The sequence below is a fragment of the Pelophylax lessonae genome, assembly GCF_965119305.1.
Source record: "Pelophylax lessonae genome assembly, chromosome: 2".
Lineage (NCBI taxonomy): Eukaryota > Metazoa > Chordata > Amphibia > Anura > Ranidae > Pelophylax > Pelophylax lessonae.
In genome coordinates, this window is record NC_138769.1 from 561,946,177 (window position 1) to 561,964,537 (window position 18,361).

Sequence of the window (18,361 nt, forward strand, 5' to 3'; positions counted from 1 at the left end):
ATTAATCGTTAAAAAAATCACAATTTCGATTTTACCCCCCATGATCTTAAAACGGTTATCATCCAAGGCTTTCGCAGCTACAGAGATCAGACTATTGTTGATCCTTTTAGTTCAAAGCATAATGTTATTGTGGGAAGAAATGGATCTGGCAAGAGTAATTTCTTCTATGCCATCCAATTTGTTCTTAGTGATGAATTCAGTCATCTCCGTCCAGAGCAGAGATTGGCTCTTCTACATGAAGGAACAGGTCCTCGAGTCATTTCTGCCTTCGTGGAAATTATATTCGATAACTCCGACAACAGATTGCCAATTGACAAGGAGGAGGTGTCACTACGAAGAGTGATTGGAGCCAAAAAAGATCAGTATTTCCTTGACAAAAAAATGGTGACGAAGAATGATGTAATGAATCTTTTGGAAAGTGCTGGTTTTTCAGGCAGTAATCCGTACTACATTGTAAAACAGGGAAAGATTAATCAGATGGCCACAGCTCCAGACTCTCAGCGTCTGAAACTGCTGCGGGAAGTAGCTGTGACTAGGGTGTACGATGAGAGGAAAGAAGAGAGTATCTCATTGATGAAGGAAACTGAGGGTAAACATGAAAAGATCAATGAGCTACTGAAGTACATCGAAGAGCGACTACACACCCTAGAGGAAGAGAAGGAAGAACTGGCCCAATACCAGAAATGGGACAAAATGAGGAGAGCACTAGAGTATACTATCTACAACCAGGAGCTGAATGAAACCCGGGCCAAACTGGACGAGCTTTCTTCAAAGCGTGAGACTAGTGGTGAAAAATCAAGGCAGTTGAGAGATGCTCAACAAGATGCCAGAGATAAAATGGAGGAAATTGAGCGTCAAGTGCGTGAGTTGAAATCAAAGATCTGTGGGATGAAGGAGGAGAAGGAGCAACTGAGCACAGAAAGGCAGGAGCAGATAAAACAGAGAACCAAACTGGAGCTGAAATCCAAGGATCTACAGGATGAGCTAGCTGGGAACAGCGAGCAGAGGAAACGTCTACTAAAAGAGAGGCAGAAGTTACTGGAGAAGATTGAGGAGAAACAGAAGGAGCTGGCTGAAACTGAGCCCAAATTCAGCAGTGTGAAACAGAAAGAAGAAAGCGGCATTGCAAGACTGGCTCAAGCTACACAGGAGAGGACTGACCTGTATGCCAAGCAAGGGCGTGGTAGCCAGTTCACCTCTAAAGAAGAGAGAGATAAGTGGATTAAGAAAGAGCTCAAGTCTTTAGACCAGGCCATTAATGACAAGAAACGCCAGATTGCAGCTATAAACAAAGATCTAGAAGATACTGAAGCAAATAAGGAGAAAAATCTTGAGCAGTACACTAAACTAGATCAAGATCTGAACGAAGTGAAAGCTCGGGTGGAAGAACTGGATAAAAAATATTATGAGGTGAAAAATAAGAAGGATGAGCTACAAAGCGAGCGAAATTACTTGTGGAGAGAGGAGAATGCAGAACAGCAGGCCCTAGCAGCCAAGAGGGAGGACCTGGAGAAGAAACAGCAGCTGCTTCGGGCTGCCACAGGAAAGGCAATTTTAAATGGCATTGACAGCATTAATAAAGTTCTGGAGCACTTTCGGAGGAAGGGAATTAATCAGCATGTTATTAATGGCTACCATGGCATCGTCATGACTAATTTTGACTGTGAACCTGCCTTTTACACTTGTGTGGAGGTCACAGCAGGGAACAGGTTGTTCTATCATATTGTCGATTCAGATGAGGTCAGCACTAAGATCTTAATGGAGTTTAACAAGATGAATCTTCCTGGAGAAGTTACTTTCCTACCGCTCAATAAGTTGGATGTTAGAGACACAGCCTACCCAGAGACCAATGATGCCATTCCAATGATCAGTAAGCTACGGTACATTAACAGATTCGATAAAGCTTTTAAGCATGTGTTTGGGAGGACACTTATTTGTCGAAGTATGGAGGTGTCCACACAGCTGGCCAGGGCATTCACCATGGATTGTATCACCCTGGAGGGTGACCAGGTCAGCCATCGGGGTGCACTGACTGGTGGTTACTATGATACCAGGAAGTCTCGTCTGGAGCTGCAGAAAGATGTGCGGAAAGTAGAGGATGAACTGCATGCTTTAGAGGCAAAGCTAAACGAGAACCTACGCAGAAACATTGAAAGGATTAATAATGAAATTGACCAGCTGATGAACCAGATGCAACAGATTGAGACACAGCAGAGGAAGTTTAAAGCATCACGAGACAGTATATTATCAGAAATGAAGATGCTGAAGGAGAAGCGTCTGCAGTCTGAAAAGACTTTCATGCCGAAGCAACGCAGCTTGCAGAGCTTGGAGGCCAGTTTACATGCCATGGAGTCAACTCGGGATTCCCTTAAAGCAGAGCTGGGGACAGACCTGTTATCACAGCTAAGTCTGGAAGACCAAAGGAGGGTAGATGCACTGAACGATGAAATCCGACAGTTGCAGCAGGACAATCGACAACTCCTGAATGAAAGAATCAAGCTGGAGGGCACAATTACTAGAGTAGAGACGTACCTGAATGAGAACTTACGGAAGAGGCTGGATCAAGTAGAGCAGGAACTGAATGAGCTAAGAGAGATGGAGGGGGGGACAGTACTTACTGCGACCACATCTGAACTGGAGAACATCAACAAACGTATCAAGGAAACAGTGGCACGATCAGAAGGTCTCAATGTAAATATTGATAAAACTGAAGCAGAAATAAAAGATCTTGTGAAGAGCATGGATCGATGGAAGCACATGGAAAAGGAAAATATGGACGCTATTAATCACGACACAAAGGAACTTGAGAAGATGACCAACAGATAGGGAATGCTCTTGAAAAAGAAAGAGGAATGTATGAAGAAGATCAGAGAACTGGGCTCCCTTCTGCAGGAGGCTTTTGAAAAATACCAGACGTTAACTTTAAAACAGCTATTCCGCAAGCTGGAGCAGTGCAACACAGAGCTGAAGAAGTACAGCCATGTCAACAAGAAAGCTTTGGACCAGTTTGTGAACTTCTCTGAGCAGAAAGAGAAGCTCATTAAACGTCAGGAAGAGCTGGAGCGAGGTTACAAATCCATCATGGAGCTAATGAATGTCCTAGAGCTTCGAAAGTACAAGGCCATCCAGCTTACTTTCAAGCAGGTATCAAAGAACTTCAGTGAAGTGTTCCAAAAGCTGGTGCCAGGAGGAAAAGCCACACTGGTGATGAAGAAAGGGGACGTAGAGGGGAGCCAATCTCAAGATGAAGGGGAAGGGAGCGCCGAGAGTGAAAAAGGCTCCAGCTCACAGAGCAGTGGGCCATCTGTTGATCAGTTTACTGGTGTTGGAATCCGGGTTTCTTTCACTGGCAAGCAAGCTGAAATGAGAGAGATGCAGCAGCTGTCCGGAGGACAGAAGTCCCTGGTGGCCCTTGCGTTGATCTTTGCAATCCAGAAATGTGACCCGGCCCCTTTTTACTTGTTTGATGAAATTGATCAGGCTCTGGATGCACAGCACAGAAAAGCTGTGTCAGACATGATCTTAGAATTGGCGTCACATGCTCAATTCATTACCACAACCTTCAGGCCTGAGTTGTTAGAATCTGCTGACAAGTTTTATGGAGTGAAGTTTAGAAATAAGGTGAGCCACATTGAAGTGATTACAGCAGAACAGGCCAAGGACTTTGTGGAAGATGACACGACTCATGGTTGATGCACCTGTTGCTAGTTCCGCCGGAAGGCATTGTACAAAGTGTTACCCGCTGTTACCTTTGCATCGGGTTCTGTATATTTAAAAAGTGTAAAATTTTGCGCTCGTTTAGCCAGTTTTTTTTTTTTTTTTTTCAAGAGTTGTTTTAATACTTCAGATGGCAGGCTTTTCATGTTTTGTACTATGACGTTGCGTTTGTGTTCTGTATGTCGTGGCAATATGGTTTTATATACCTGCTGTTGTTTGTTTGTTTTTGTTTTTGCCTTTTAGGATTCCTCCCCCATCCCTGAAACGCTGTTTTTATGCTTTCCACAGAAGTGCATTTTAATTCTTGTTTTTACCAGACTGCCTTGTGGGTACCTCCTTTTAAAATAGCGTCAATAAAACAACTGATTTTTAAAAAAAAAAAAAAAGTTTGGGCACCCCAGGTAAAAATTTGTATTAATGTGCATAAAGAAGCCAAGGAAAGATGGAAAAATCTCCAAAAGGCATCAAATTACAGATTAGACATTCTTATATGTCAACAAAAGTTAGATTTTATTTCCATCACTGACACTTTCAAAATTACAAAAAAAATGGCATCTGCAAAAGTTTGGGCACCCTGCAGAACTTATAGCATGCACTGCCCCCTTTGCAAGGCTGAGTCCTGCCAGTGTCACGGATTGTTCTCAATCATCATCTGGGAAGACCAGGTGATGTCAATCTCAAAGGTTTTAAATGCCAAGACTCATCTGACCTTGCCCCAACAATCAGCACCATGGGATCTTCTAAGCAGTTGTCTAGAAAACTGAAAATAGTTGATGCTCACAAAGCTGGAGAAGGCTATAAGAAGATAGCAAAGCATTTTCAGATGTCAATATCCTCTGTTAGGAATGTAATTAAGAAATGGCAGTCATCAGTAACAGTGGAAGTTAAAGCAAGATCTGGAAGACCAAGAAAAATATCAGATAGAACAGCTCGCAGGATTGTGAGAAAAACAATTCAAAACCCATGTTTGACTGCACGATCCCTCCAGAAAGATCTGGCAGACACTGGAGTTGTGGTACACTATTCCACTATAAAGAGATACTTGTACAAATATGGTCTTCATGGAAGAGTCATCAGAAGAAAACCTCTTCTACGTCCTCACCACAAAAATCAGCGTTTGAACTTTGCAAATGAACATATAGACAAGCCTGATGCATTTTGGAAACAAATTTTGTGGAACGATGAGGTTAAAATTTAACTTTTTGGCCGGAATGAGCAAAGGTACGTTTGGAGAAGAAGGGGCACAGAATTTAATGAAAAGAACCTCTGTCCAACTGTTAAGCATGGGGGTGGATCAATCATGCTTTGGGGTTGTATTGCAGCCAGTGGCAACAGCCAGTGCAGCCAGTGGCACAGGGAACATCTCACGAGGAGAAGGAAAAATGGATTCAATAAAACTTCAGCAAATTTTGGATGGTAACTTGATGCCATCTGTGAAAAAGCTGAAGTTAAAGAGACGATGGCTTCTGCAAATGGATAATGATCCTAAACACACCTCGAAATCCACGGGGGATTACATCAAAAGGCGTAAACTGAAGGTTTTGCCATGGCCTTCACAATCTCCTGACCTCAACATAATTAAAAATCTATGGATAGATCTTAAAAGAGCAGTGCGTAACAGACAGCCCAGAAATCTCAAAGAACTGGAAGACTTTTGTAAGGAAGAATGGGCAAAGATACCTCAAACAAGAATTGAAAGACTCTTGGCTGGCTACAAAAAGCGTTTACAAGCTGTGATATTTGCCAAATGGGGCAGTACAAGATATTAACTCTGCAGGGTGCCCAAACTTTTACAGACACCATTTTTTTGTTTTCTGTTATTTTGAAAGTGTAAATGATGGAAATAGAATCTAACTTTTGTTGACATATTATAAGAATGTCTAATCTGTAATGTGATGCCTTTTGGAGATTTTTCCATCTTTCCTTGGCTTATTTATGCACATTAATACAAATTTTTACCTGGGGTGCCCAAACTTTCGACCCCCACTGTATATAGCATCTTTTTCTGCGTGAGGTCTAACAAACGGAGTTCATACAGTCTACGGGAGTGTAACCACTGGGCATGGGATTGTGGAGTGGGTGTTGCAGTGTACGACTCCTCAGCCCTCAACATATCAGCTTCCAACTCAGCAGTGCTGATCCCGGTAATGGACATAAAAGTACCATGAAGTGTGGTCTTAAATGCTTCCCACTCAGTGGCTGGAGGTTTTCTGCAACTCTGATGGTTTTCTGGGTGCAAACCTCTATACAAAGAGCTACATTTACTAACCTGTATTTAATGTTTGCTTGTTAAGCCCTTCATGTGTCTGATTGCCTCCAAGCTAAAGTCATGTCCACCTCTTCCTGAGGCTGACTTATTGATATCCAGTTGTTTGCTCATTAAGACCTTAGATGCTAGGAGACTTGGATTCCCACCTGTGTGAGGGCTGACTACACCTACTCATACAATGGTAGGGTAACAGCTACTACTACTGTGGTGTATGCACCCACCTTAGACTTCCATTATTTGGAACTACCCTGGTTCTCCTCTGGTGGATGAAGGTTTATTATCTAGAGTCCAAGCTATGCCTATTACAAGCTTGCCCTCTGCTGGCTATTTTTTATTTGAATTCGCCATGACTCTGACTTTATTCCTGGTCTGGCTGCATCTCCGAAATATATGACTCTTTTGCTTACTAGAAATACACCCACCCTAAGGTAGGCCTGTGGGTACTTTATTATCCTCTCATGTGTTGCCGTCCTGGAAGGTGAGAGGAGAAAACCGTCCATTAGACTTACCGGTAACGGTGTTTCTACGGACCTTCCTGGACGGCAGGCCTACTTCGTGCCCTTTTAAAAGGGTGAGGAAAGAATGTAAACAATAGGTGGCAAGTATCTAAGTGATTATACATCCCTTGTGAATCAGTTGGAGAACTACTTTTTTACAACTGAGGGACAAGGGGGAAGGGTGGGGCCTTTTAACAGCTATGAACTGATTGTTTTTCCTGTAGAGTGGAGCCTCTCATCTCTCATGTGTTGCCGTCCTGGAAGGTTCGTAGAAACACTATTACCGGTAAGTCTAACGGTTTTTCAAGTCCAGCAGACAGGTGAGATTGTCTCATAATGGCCACAGAATGTGCAGAAACAGGAACAAGTGCAGAAATCTCTCTGATAGATGCAACATTTTGTCAGATGGCTCCTGCATCTACCAGAAACTGAATTATTGACAAAAAAACACAGCGCTTGCAAAAAATTTTTATAAATAATTGAAAAGTGCACTAATGCTTGAAATTCATACAATAAGTGCAAACCTGCAAAAGTCCAGATGATATTGTGCAAAATAGTGCAAAAATAACTAAATTCTGTGAAATACTTATAAAGTGCTAATAGAGCTAAAAAGTCCAATATATTGTGCAGTATAATGAAAAGGTGCTGGTGATACTGCAAATAAAGTGCTCCAAAGTGATAGCCAGTGCCAGGTGTCTCAATCCCCTTCTGGGACTCTACTCACCAGAACTGATGGACCCCTTTGGGGTCAAAAGAAGCTTGTGACCAAAAGGAAAATTCCTCCAGGCTGACTCCCTGTTGTGACCCCTTGTGGATGGTTACTCTGAGCCAGACAAGCAATGGATCCTCTCAATGATGCCAGTTACAGCACTCTGTGATTACGGCCCCTTAAAGATATTGGCCCTGGGCAGCTCCAAAAAAATAGATGATCCACATAGTGAAGCCCGTTTAGATCAATATTTATTCCCACAATAAATTCTACTAACAATATGTTAAAATATCGGAGGCATGTATAGGAACAGTGCCGCTATATAATGCAGATTAGTTCCGGGAACTCTGCATAGCGTGCGTTCCACGGATACCAAGAAGTGACGTCAAGGCTCTGCCGCATCGGAAGTACGTTGACGCGTTTCGCCCTCCCACTTGGGCGTTATCAAAGACCTGCATCTACCAGAAACTGAATTGTACCACAAATCAAAAAATACAGATGCTTCATGCCACACTAATTGACTTTATGTTCCACAATCGCTGTTCACCCCTCTCCAAACTCTTCCCTCAGTATTTAATAGGCTGACCTTTGAACCATATGTCTTATAGTAGAATATTAGTCATGTGTAGAATAATACAGGGAGGGAACAGTATGTCAAGTTCATGATATTTTACATATACTGTGTATGTGTATTTCAATTAATCTTATTTGCGTTAATTGCAGCTGATGGGGACAAAGTCTCTGATAGTAAAGAAGGATCAGAAGAAACGGATAAGGAGGAAACCACAGTGAAGAACAAGGTGGAGAGAGACATTGGGGAGGGAAACCTCTCTACAGCTGCTGCTGCTGCCTTGGCTGCTGCTGCTGTGAAGGCTAAAGTGAGTAATAATCTTGGCCTTGGTTGGCCCTGTTTTACCCAACAAGCCCAGGCCTCGTTCACACCATATGTGCAGAAAAACTGATGGAAAAAAAGCACAGATGTCATGTGCAGAGACATCAGTTTACTTAAGTTCTCATGCGTGTTTCAGTGAGTTTTATACACATTGCAGATTCCTGCTCAGAAAAAATCTGCACCTGATACCAGTGTTGTGGTGTGAATGGGGCACATAGAGAACAATTGTTTCCTTTGGGCCCTTGCAGAACACGTGCAGAAAAACTCACGTCTCCGCACATGGTGTTAACGAGGCCTTAGGCTTATTCTACACAGGGTGGGCTCCCTTTGAAGTCCACCTGCTTAGCGAGGAATTTGTCTGCTGATCCCCGCTGACCAGTTGAATGGCTGGTCCGTGTCCACTCCGCTTATGTAGAGCGGAGATAGGCAAAGCCTACTTTTCTCTATGGGCGGTCAGATGTAAATGGAGTGCCTGTCCCTTTACACCCGACTGCCATCAGATCAGCTAGATGGATGGGGAACGGGTCCCCATCCATCTGTTTTTAGCTGATCGTATCAAATCTAATATCGGCGGGTGTCAACAGATACATGTCCGTTGACACCCGCTGCTCCATAGAGGAGACTGGAGGGTCTTATTGGGTCCGCCTGAAAAAACTGACAGGCGAACCCGATCGGTCCGCTAGTGTGAAAGTGGCCTAAGTCTTTTTTTTTTTTTCCCCAGAACTTCTTTTGTTTGTGAAATGTTACAAGAAGTAAAGGCATTTTTTTCACAATGGTGGATAATGAGTGAAGCAAAGTTTGGACTACTGAAATGCAGATTGGTGTTAGACAGTAACTGAAGCTGTGGTACTGAAGGAGCCTCCTATGCAAGCTAGTGGGTTATGGAGGATATGACAGGCATAGTTTAAAGGCAGTCATGTTCTTTCTAGCTTGCAATTATCGGCCAGTTAGAATGTTAAACATTTTCAGAGGAATTATGTACATCATGCATCAGTAACCTACCTAAAGGCTTGCAATTTCTGAGGAACTGCTGGTCTTTAATCGGCCAGCAAACAAACATACGCCATACAGGAAAAAATATTTTCTCAGCATCTGGGTGAACATACAGGTGCATCTCATAAAATTAGAATATCATCAAAAAGTTCATTTGTTTCAGTAATTTAATTAAAAAAGGAACACTTTGAAAACACATCAGATCTCAATGGGGAAAAATATCATGCTGATTATCTATACTGATATTAACTGGGTAATGTGTTAGGAATCAAAGGATGCCACATCGTTTAATGGAAATGAAAATTATCAACCTACATAGGGCTGAATTTAAAGACACCCCGAAAATCAAAATGAAAAAATGATGCAGCAGGCTAGCCCATTTTGCTGAAATTTCTTTGCAGAAACTCAAAATGGTACTCAGTAGTTTGTATGGCCCCCCACGTGCTTGTATGCTTGTCTGACAACGTCAGGGCATGCGCCTTTTGAGGCAACAGATGGTGTCCTGGGGTATTTCCTCCCAGATCTGGACCAGGGCATCACTGAGCTTCTGAACAGACTGGGGTGCAACCTGGTGGCATCATATGGACCAAACCATAATGTCCCAGAGATGTTCTATTGGATTTAGGTCAGGCGAGCGTGGGGACATTCAATGGTATCAATTCCTTAATCCTCCAGTTACTGGCTACATACTCTCACCACATGAGGCCAGGCATTGTCGAGCACCATGAGGAACCCAGGACCCACTGCACCAGTGTAGGGTCTGACAATGGGTCCAAAGATTTCATCCCAATAACTAATGGCAGTCAGGGTGCCATTGTCTAGCCTGTAGAGGTCTGGGCATCCCTCCATGGATATGCCTCCCCAGACCATCACTGACCAACCACCAAAACCAGTCATGCTGAACAATGTTACAGGTAGCATACATTTTCCACGGCTTCTCCTGACCCTTTCACGTCTGTCTCATGTACTCAGGGTGAACCTGCTCTCATCTGTGTGAAGTCTGTTTCTGTTTGGTAAAAGACATTCACACCAGTGGCCTGATGGATGTCATTTTGTAGGCTCTGGCAGTGCTCATCCTGTTCCTCCTTGCACTAAGGAGCAGATACCGGTCCTGCTGATGGGTTAAGGACCTTCTTTGGCTCTGTCCAGCTCTCCTAGACTAACTGCCTGTCTCCTGGAATCTCCTCCATGCTCTTGAGACTGCGGTGGGAGACACAGCAAACCTTCTGGCAATGGCATGTATTGATGTGCTATCCTGGAGGAGCTGGAATGCCTGTGCAACCTTTAGAAGGTCAAGGTATCGCCTCATGCTACCAGTAGTGACACTAACCCTAGCCAAATGCAAAACTATTGAAAAACAGTCAGAAAAGATGAGTAGGAGAAAAAATTTCAGTAGCCTCCACCTGAAAAAAACATTCTGTTTTGGAGGTTGTCTCATTGTTGCACATCTAGTGCATCTGTTACATAGTTACATAGTTTGTGAGGTTGAAAAAAGACATCAGTCCATCCAGTTCAACCTATGATGTGTGTGTGTTTGCTGTTAACCGTACATTGTATACCCCTGTATGTTGTGGTCTTTAAGGTGCCCATCTAGTAGTTTTTTGGAACTATCGATGCTCCCTGCTGATATGACTGCTTGTGGAAGAGAATTCCACATCCTTACTGCTCTGACAGTGAAGAACCCCTTACGTAATTTAAGGTTAAACCGTTTTTCCTCTAGTTTTAGTGAGTGGCTATGTGTCTTATTGTATTCCCTTTCTCTAAAAAGTTTGTTCCTTATGCTAGGGTCACCAGTACAGTATTTGTAAATTGATATCATATTCCCCCTCAATCGTCTCTTCTCCAGAGAGAATAATTTCAATGCTTGAAGTCTTTCCTCAAAGCTGATGTTCTCCATTCCCCTAATTATTTTTGTTGCCCTTCTCTTTACTCTCTCCAGTTCCAGTACATCCTTCCTGAGGACCGGTGCCCAGAACTGGACAGCATACTCCAGATGTGGCCGGACCAGAGTGGGAGAATAATCTCTTTATTTCTGGAGTGAATCCCCTTTTTTATACATGCCAGTATTCTGTTGGTTTTGCTTGCAGCGGCTTGGCATTGCATGCCACTGCCAAGCCTGTTGTCCACCAGTACCCCCAGGTCCTTTTCCATCGTAGACTCACCCAGAGGATTCCCCCCTAGTGAGTAGCTTGCTTTCGTGTTTCTGACGCCCAAGTGCATTACTTTACATTTTTCAACATTAAACCTCATCTGCCATGTAGTTGCCCACCCCATTATTTTGTTCAAGTCCGCTTGTAAGGTCTCCACATCCTGCATAGAAGATATTGGCATGCTGAGTTTAGTATCATCCAGAAATACTGAGATTGTACTAGATATCTCCTCCTCTAGATCATTTATGAATAAATTAAACAGGATTGGTCCCAGGACAGAGCCTTGGGGGACCCCACTTTCCACACCCGCCCAATCCGAGTACTCCCCATTATTAACCACTCTCTGTACTCTCCCCTGGATCCAGTTCTCTATCCAGTTACTCACCCTATGGTCCATACCTACATTCCTTAGTTTGTACAGTAAGCGTTTGTGGGGCACGGTGTCAAAGGCCTTTGTAAAGTCCAGATACACCACATCCACAGGCTTACCTTTATCTAGGTGGCAGCTCACTTCATCGTAGAAGGTTAATAGATTGGTTTGGCAAGAACGATTTTTCATGAATCCATGCTGATTACTACTAATAATACTGTTTTCATTACTAAAGTCTTGTATGTGGTCCCTTAACATCCCCTCCAAAATCTTGCAGACTAATGATGTTAGGCTGACCGGCCTATAGTTACTCGGGATATATCTCTGCCCTTTTTTAAATATTGTTACCACGTTGGCTTTTTTCCAATCAGCTGGCACCATACCCGTCTGTAGACTATCCCTAAAGATCAAGAATAATGGTCTGGCAATCACCTGGCTGAGCTCTTTAAGAACCCTCGGGTGCAAGCCATCCGGTCCTGGTGATTTATTTATGTTAAGTTTTTCTAGTTTAGTTCCAAGTCTATCTTCTGTTAGCCATGGCGGTACTTCCTGAGGTGTATTATTTAGTTTAGCATTACAAGCTGGGTTAGTGTAGCCCCCCGATTCTTTTGTGAAGACTGAATAGAAGAAATTATTTAACAATTCCGCCTTTTCTCTGTCCTCTGTGGCCAAATTTCCTTTGTCGTCTTTTATGGGGCCAATGTGTTCTGGCCTCGCTTTCTTACTGTTTATATACTTAAAGAATTTATTGGGGTTCTTTTTACTCTCTTCAGCTATATGTCTCTCATGTTCTATTTTAGCCGTCTTGATTCGTCTTTACATTTCTTATTATACTCTTTGTAATGCTTGAATGCTGCCAATGACCCCTCAGCCTTGTATTTTTGAAGGCCTTTTATTTAGTATTAATATGCATTTTTATGTTGGAGTTTAGCCACCCAGGGTTTAGTTTTGCTCTTTTAAATTTATATCCCTTTGGAATGCACTGGCCAATCCCTTTGTTTAGTATGGTCTTGAAGCACTCCCATTTTTCCTCCATGTTCTTTGTTCCCAGGGTCCTATCCCATTTGATATTTTCTAGCAGAGAGTGCAGTTCATTAACACCAAAGCAGCTAAAACTTATTAACGACCCCCTCTACTACTTAACTGACCAAATCAATATCCCAGGAGTTTAATTGACTTAGTGCTATACTCTGATTAAAAAGTGGTTCTTTATTTTTTATAGATGCGTTACATACAAAGTTATATATTTTAAACATTTATTTTTCTAATTTTGATGATTATGGCTTACAGCTAGTGAAAACCCAAAATGTTGTATCTCAGAAATTTAGAATATTACATAAGACCAATAAAAGAATGTTGCATTTCATTTGGAAATCAAGGTCACAGAGTCTGGAGGAAGAGTGGAGAGGCACAGAATCCAAGTTTCATGAGGTCCGGAGTGAAACTTCCACAGTCTGTGATGATTTGTGGAGCCATGTCATCTGCTAGTCTTGGTCCCCTGTGTTTTATCAAGTCCAAAGTCAGCGCAGACGTCTACCAGGAAATTCTAGAGCACTTCATGTTTCCCTCTGCTGACCAGATTTATGGAGATGCTGATTTCATTTTCCAGGAGGACTTGACACCTGCCCACACTGCCAAAAGTACCAATACCTGGTTTAATGATCATGGTATCACTGTTCTTGATTGGCCAGCAAACTCGCCTGACCTAAACTCCATAGAGAATCTGTGGGGTGTTGTCAAGAGGAAGATGAGAGACACCAGATCTAACAATGCAGATAAGCTGAAGGCCCCTATCAAAGAAACCAGGGCCTCAATAACATCTCAGCAGTGCCACAGGCTGATCGTCTCCATGCCACTCTGCACAAACCAAGTATTGAGTGCATACTATACTATATTTTTCAGTAAGCCAACATTTCTGTATTTAAACTTCTTTTTTTTTTGGTCTCATGTAATATTCAAATTTTCTGAGATACTGAATTTTGGGTTTTTACTAGCTGTAAGCCAGAATAGTCAAAATTAAAAGAAAGAAATGCTTCTCTCTGTGAAATATATGAAATATTTCTCTCTGTAACACATCTATATAAACGATTCACTTTTTGAATTACTTAAATAAATTACCTTTTGATGATTTTCTAATTTTACAAGATGCACCTGTTGATGGCCTAGTCTAAACCAAATAGTAGCACTTGCATAGCATAAATACCACCTCTTTCTAATCATAATTATGTGCCATTAATTAGCATCTGGCTGCAGTGGAGGAACGCAAGATCAAGTCACTAGTGGCTTTACTGGTGGAGACTCAAATGAAGAAACTAGAAATCAAACTGAGGCACTTTGAGGAGCTGGAAACCATCATGGATAGAGAACGGGAGGCGGTGAGTCCTTAAACATTTTAAAATGTTGTACTTAAAAGTGTATGTTTGTTAAAGGAAAAACTGTGTATTTTAGTTTTGGTTACAAAGGGAAAGGGTAGACCCTTTGCTAAATTTCTATTACTGTCTGTCTTCCTTCTGGGGAGATTCACACTCACTGCTAAACACTGTCGCTAAAACAGAAAGTTCAGAAGAAATTCTAAATTTAAGAATTGTCATGAGAGCAAAAGGTGAAGAAATCTTCCAGTATGGACAAATGTTCTAATGACCACTGTCTAAGATGGTTATTTCTAGGGAGGTTGCCTCTTACTTCTGTTCTATTGTCCCTATTCTAAAATAGGGAGTGAAGGGAAACCTCCCAGCAGGACACAGACAGCAACAAATCAACCTGATAGGGGTTTTAAAGTGGTTCTAAAGGCTGCAAAATGTTTTACCTTCATGCACTCTATGCATGAAGATAAAAAAACATTTTCGGTGCAGCAGCACCCCCGCATCCCAATACTTACCTGAGCCCCATCGCAATCCTGCACTGTGCACAAGAGCTTCAGCTTTCTGGGGACTCTCCCTCCCTTCACTGCTGTCAGTCACAGCCAGAGTGTAAATGGACACGTAGAGCAGCTGCTTTCTCTGAGGGCACTTGTGAGGAGAGAGAGGCCAGGAGCACCGGCGTTTGACCCAAGAAGAGGAGGATCGTGGCTGCTCTGTGCAAAGCCACTGCACAAAGCAGGTAAGTATAACATGTTTGTTATATATATTTTTTAATGCCTTTATTATCACTTTAACCCTTCTTTACACTATCCAAAACTAAAGAAAAGCTTTAGCTACATTTTAAATATAGTTCACTATCCTTCCATGTCCTATATAGATTGTCAAATAATATTAGAGTTATTAGTGTTATACGGTAATACTCTGAACAGACATCACCTGGATATTTGCACATTTAGGGCAGATTCACATCTGTGCGTTTGCATCTTACCATAACACATTTTAATTTAAAGATATAGCTGCATTGCTGTATGCTACCATTTATTACAAATGGTACCCTAACACACAAATACAGCATTGTGGTGCACTCTGTTAGAAAAATTGTGCAGGTGTATTTCTCTTTCGTTCATTGACGGACACAGCTCCTGATCTTCTCAACCATTGGGTTTATACTGCCCCCTACAGGAGTAGGACACTAGGCAGAAAAAAGTGTGCTACGCCTATGGGCAGTCCCAGGGGGTATACTCCCTCTCTGCTATACTCACGCTGCCTAGTCAGGTGTAAGAACCTAGTTCCTTGCTGGGATCTCTGGTCCTGGCAATTTTTTTTTCCTCCTGTTTTCTTCCTGTGAGATCTGCAATCAGTTGCCGGACTGGGCGACGGGCTGGATAATCTAGATCCGGTGGTCACCTCAGTCTGGCCAGCGAGCGCGCGCAGACCTCCGCTCTGCGCTAGGTCGGCCGCGACATAGCCCCACCAGATGGGGGCTGGCCTGCGAGTTAAACGCTTTGCAAGGTCACATATGATCGGGTTCTGGGCTCGAGTCTCAGCATTCCTCCTGGCCGACAGCCCCCCATTTCGATGGCGAGGGGTTCAGTCTGGATCGGTGCCTGCCTGGTTCCTCGTATGGTAAGTATCGGTCCCCCCTCTCCCCCTGGAGGGTTTTGGGGTGGATGTGAGCCCCTCCTTGGCACGGTCGGACCCCTGCATTCCCCTTCTTCCTGTTTGGCAACCCCCTTATTAGTCCCTGTGGGCGATATCGCCCCCCTCCACTGATGCTGGGGCTGTGGGGTGGCCTGGTTCACCATGTGGGATGGGGGCAGGGTGCTGTGCTGGCGATGGTGGCAGGGGGCATCCGGCGATCGGCTGTGGGGGTACTGTCCCTTCCTGCCTGTGCCGTTTTCTGAGGCCTAGGGATCCCTCCTGGGTCCCTGGGAGCCTTGTGGGGCCACCATTTTCTTGTAGCCTGTGTTTCTATGCACGGTGGCCATGTTTGTGTAGTCTGGTGGCCATTTTGCTGTGGTTTGTCATTGAAAATAGCGGTGGCCATGACAGTGGAGCCCTCTGGGCGGCGATTTTGGTGTTTGGAGCCCCTCCTCATCCCCTGGTGCTGCCTCTTGGGTCATTTAATTTCCTGATCGCCGAACATGCAGTGCAGATTCTCTTGGTGGCTGCAGTGCCTGGTTTCTGCGGGGTGGTGAGTCTGGTGGGGTCTTCTCCCTCTCTGCTGAGGATCGATTCGGTGCTCTGTTACTGGCGACCAAGTGGGGCTGCCGGAGCGTCTGGAGGGTGTCCCTTAGCAGTGTTTTACACTTTTTTGTAGGGTCCCCCTGTTGACTCATGGAGTCTTTGAAGCACATCTTCCCACCGGATCCCCTCTCTGAGGCTGCGGGGTCCTCCGGCCCCATCCATCCATTGATGCACTGACGGCGGTTCTGGAATCCTTTGTGTTCTTGGTGGAGCTGGTTTTTGGGCGACGGGCTGGCAAAAAGCGACCCCGCCTTCTCCTGCCTCATCTTTTTCATCAGATCCTGAATCTGATTCAACCGCCAGCGACGTGGGACTCCCTGCTGGGTCCTTGACCATGCGCCCTGAATCCTCAGATAGTGAGGAGGATACCACTTCTTCTGCAATCGCGTACAGAAGGTGCTGGTGGATGCACTGATTGTAGCTGTGCGTGAAACAGCTTAATGATAGAGGACGCAGCTGCAACAGAGGTGCTGGTTCTCTTTGGCACTCACAAGCCATCCAGAGCGGAAAAGGTGTTCCCTTTCCCCTCCTATTTTCACAGTATTGTCACTAAAGAGTGGCGACAACCAAAGCGTCCACTTGGGGTCCATAAGCAATTTGCTAGGCAATACTCCCTTATTAAGAAGTGGTCTGTTCCACCGGTGGCGGACCCTCCGGTTTCCAGATTGAACAAGGCAACCATGATTCCGTTTGAAGAGTCCCCGGCCTTTAAGGTCTCTGGACAATCAGATCCGGCTGGGTCAGGGCACGAAGGAGTCCCTGAAAATGGTGGCTTCTTTCTCCGGTGCTTCAGCTGGGAAATTCCTTCCTCCCCTTGTATTGGATAGTGGTCACTACAGATGCCAGCCTGTCCAGCTGGAAAGGCGTCCCCGGCAAGCATTCTGCTCAGGGGATCTGAATGCTGGAAGAATCCTGACTCCCAATCAATGTCTTGGAACTCTGAGCGATCAGACTGTGTCTGGATCATTGGATGGATCGTCTTCAGGGTTGTCCAGTGCACATTCAATTGGACAATGCCACGGCTGTGGCTTATGTCAGTCACCAAGGGGGGCACAAGAAGTGTCCTGGTGGCTCTGGAGGTAGCCAGTGCCATCTTAAGAGTATTAAAGGGCCCTGGGCAATGCAGTGCACTGGGGCCCTGCCTACACAATCACCAATGAGAATAAAAATGCAAATTTTATAAGGCGATATTTATTGGTACAGTAGTGTCAGGCTAATCACAGCTTCCAAGTTGGGCGGCTGAGTCCGGTGAACACACACAAGGTCGGGAGTCTGACTCGACTGTCCTGTGTGTGCCTGTTCCCGTGGAGGCAGACAGGCATTCCTGCAGTTGTGGGCTCCCCCTCCACAGCCCAAGTGGTCTGACAGCAGTGCAGGAAAGAGACAGGCGCTTGCCACCTGCTAAGTTTGGCCACGGGATGCACACGGGAATCGGGACTAATGCTTGGCTGGGGCTGGGTCACTGGCCAGGTGGGGCCCCTGGGAAAGTGGGGCCCCCGGACAACTGCCCAGCTTGCCCATTCGGTAAGATGGCCCTGGAGGTAGCTGGTATTCTAAGGTGAGCAGAACGGCTCGTTCCAGCCCTCTCCGCCATACACATTCCTGGGGTGGAAAATTGGCAGGCGTATTACCTCAGTCGGCAGGCGTTGGACCACAGGTAGTGGTCCCTTCATCCGGGGTTGTTTCATCAGCTGTGTCTCCAGTGGGGCACCCCCGAGGTGGATCTGTTGGCTTCTCAACTCAACAGAAAGGTGCAGAGGTTTGTGGCTCAGTCAAGGGATACTCTGGCGGACGCCACAGACGCGCTGGTGGCCCCGTGGGGTCAGTATCATCTGATTTACACCTTCCCTCCTGTCAAGCTTTTGCCAAGACTTCTACACACGATCAAGGCAGAAGGGATTCCGGTCATCTTAGTGGCTCCGGACTGGCCTCGCTGGGCTTGGTACGCCGATCTAGTGCGGTTGGTTGCTGGAGTTCCTTGGCAGCTTCCTCTCAGGGAGGATCTGCTGTCCCAAGGACCAATCTTCCATCCTGCTTTACAGTCGCTAGCATTGATGGCTTGGCTGTTCAACGCCAGGTGCTGAAGGATAGGGGTTTATTTGAGTCGGTTATTCCTGCACTGTTGAATGCTAGGAAATCTACCTCTAGGAAGAACTA

The 18,361-nt window shown here is 44.6% G+C and overlaps 3 protein-coding genes across 7 annotated transcripts in view; all 3 read left to right on the forward strand.

Moving 5' to 3' along the window:
• Positions 1 to 18,361, forward strand: part of SMARCC2 (SWI/SNF related BAF chromatin remodeling complex subunit C2) — a 209,476-nt gene that overhangs the window by 169,123 nt on the left and 21,992 nt on the right. For all 5 annotated transcript variants that reach the window (XM_082245457.1, XM_082245459.1, XM_082245460.1 and 2 more), the window contains exons 22-23: positions 7,916 to 8,070; positions 13,838 to 13,972. In XM_082245457.1, the coding sequence (XP_082101583.1) occupies positions 7,916 to 8,070; positions 13,838 to 13,972 (290 nt within the window). The remainder of the gene's footprint in view (positions 1 to 7,915; positions 8,071 to 13,837; positions 13,973 to 18,361) is intronic.
• LOC309545994 (structural maintenance of chromosomes protein 3-like) lies at positions 65 to 2,826 on the forward strand (the record flags this gene model as incomplete). Its single annotated transcript, XM_082245465.1, has 1 exon — positions 65 to 2,826. Exon 1 carries the CDS (start codon positions 382 to 384, stop codon positions 2,824 to 2,826), a length of 2,445 nt encoding a protein of 814 aa, XP_082101591.1. The 5' UTR covers positions 65 to 381.
• On the forward strand, positions 2,830 to 3,693 carry LOC309545996 (structural maintenance of chromosomes protein 3-like; the record flags this gene model as incomplete). The annotated part of the gene is made up of 1 exon (XM_082245467.1): positions 2,830 to 3,693. One exon carries the CDS (start codon positions 2,830 to 2,832, stop codon positions 3,691 to 3,693), a length of 864 nt encoding a protein of 287 aa, XP_082101593.1.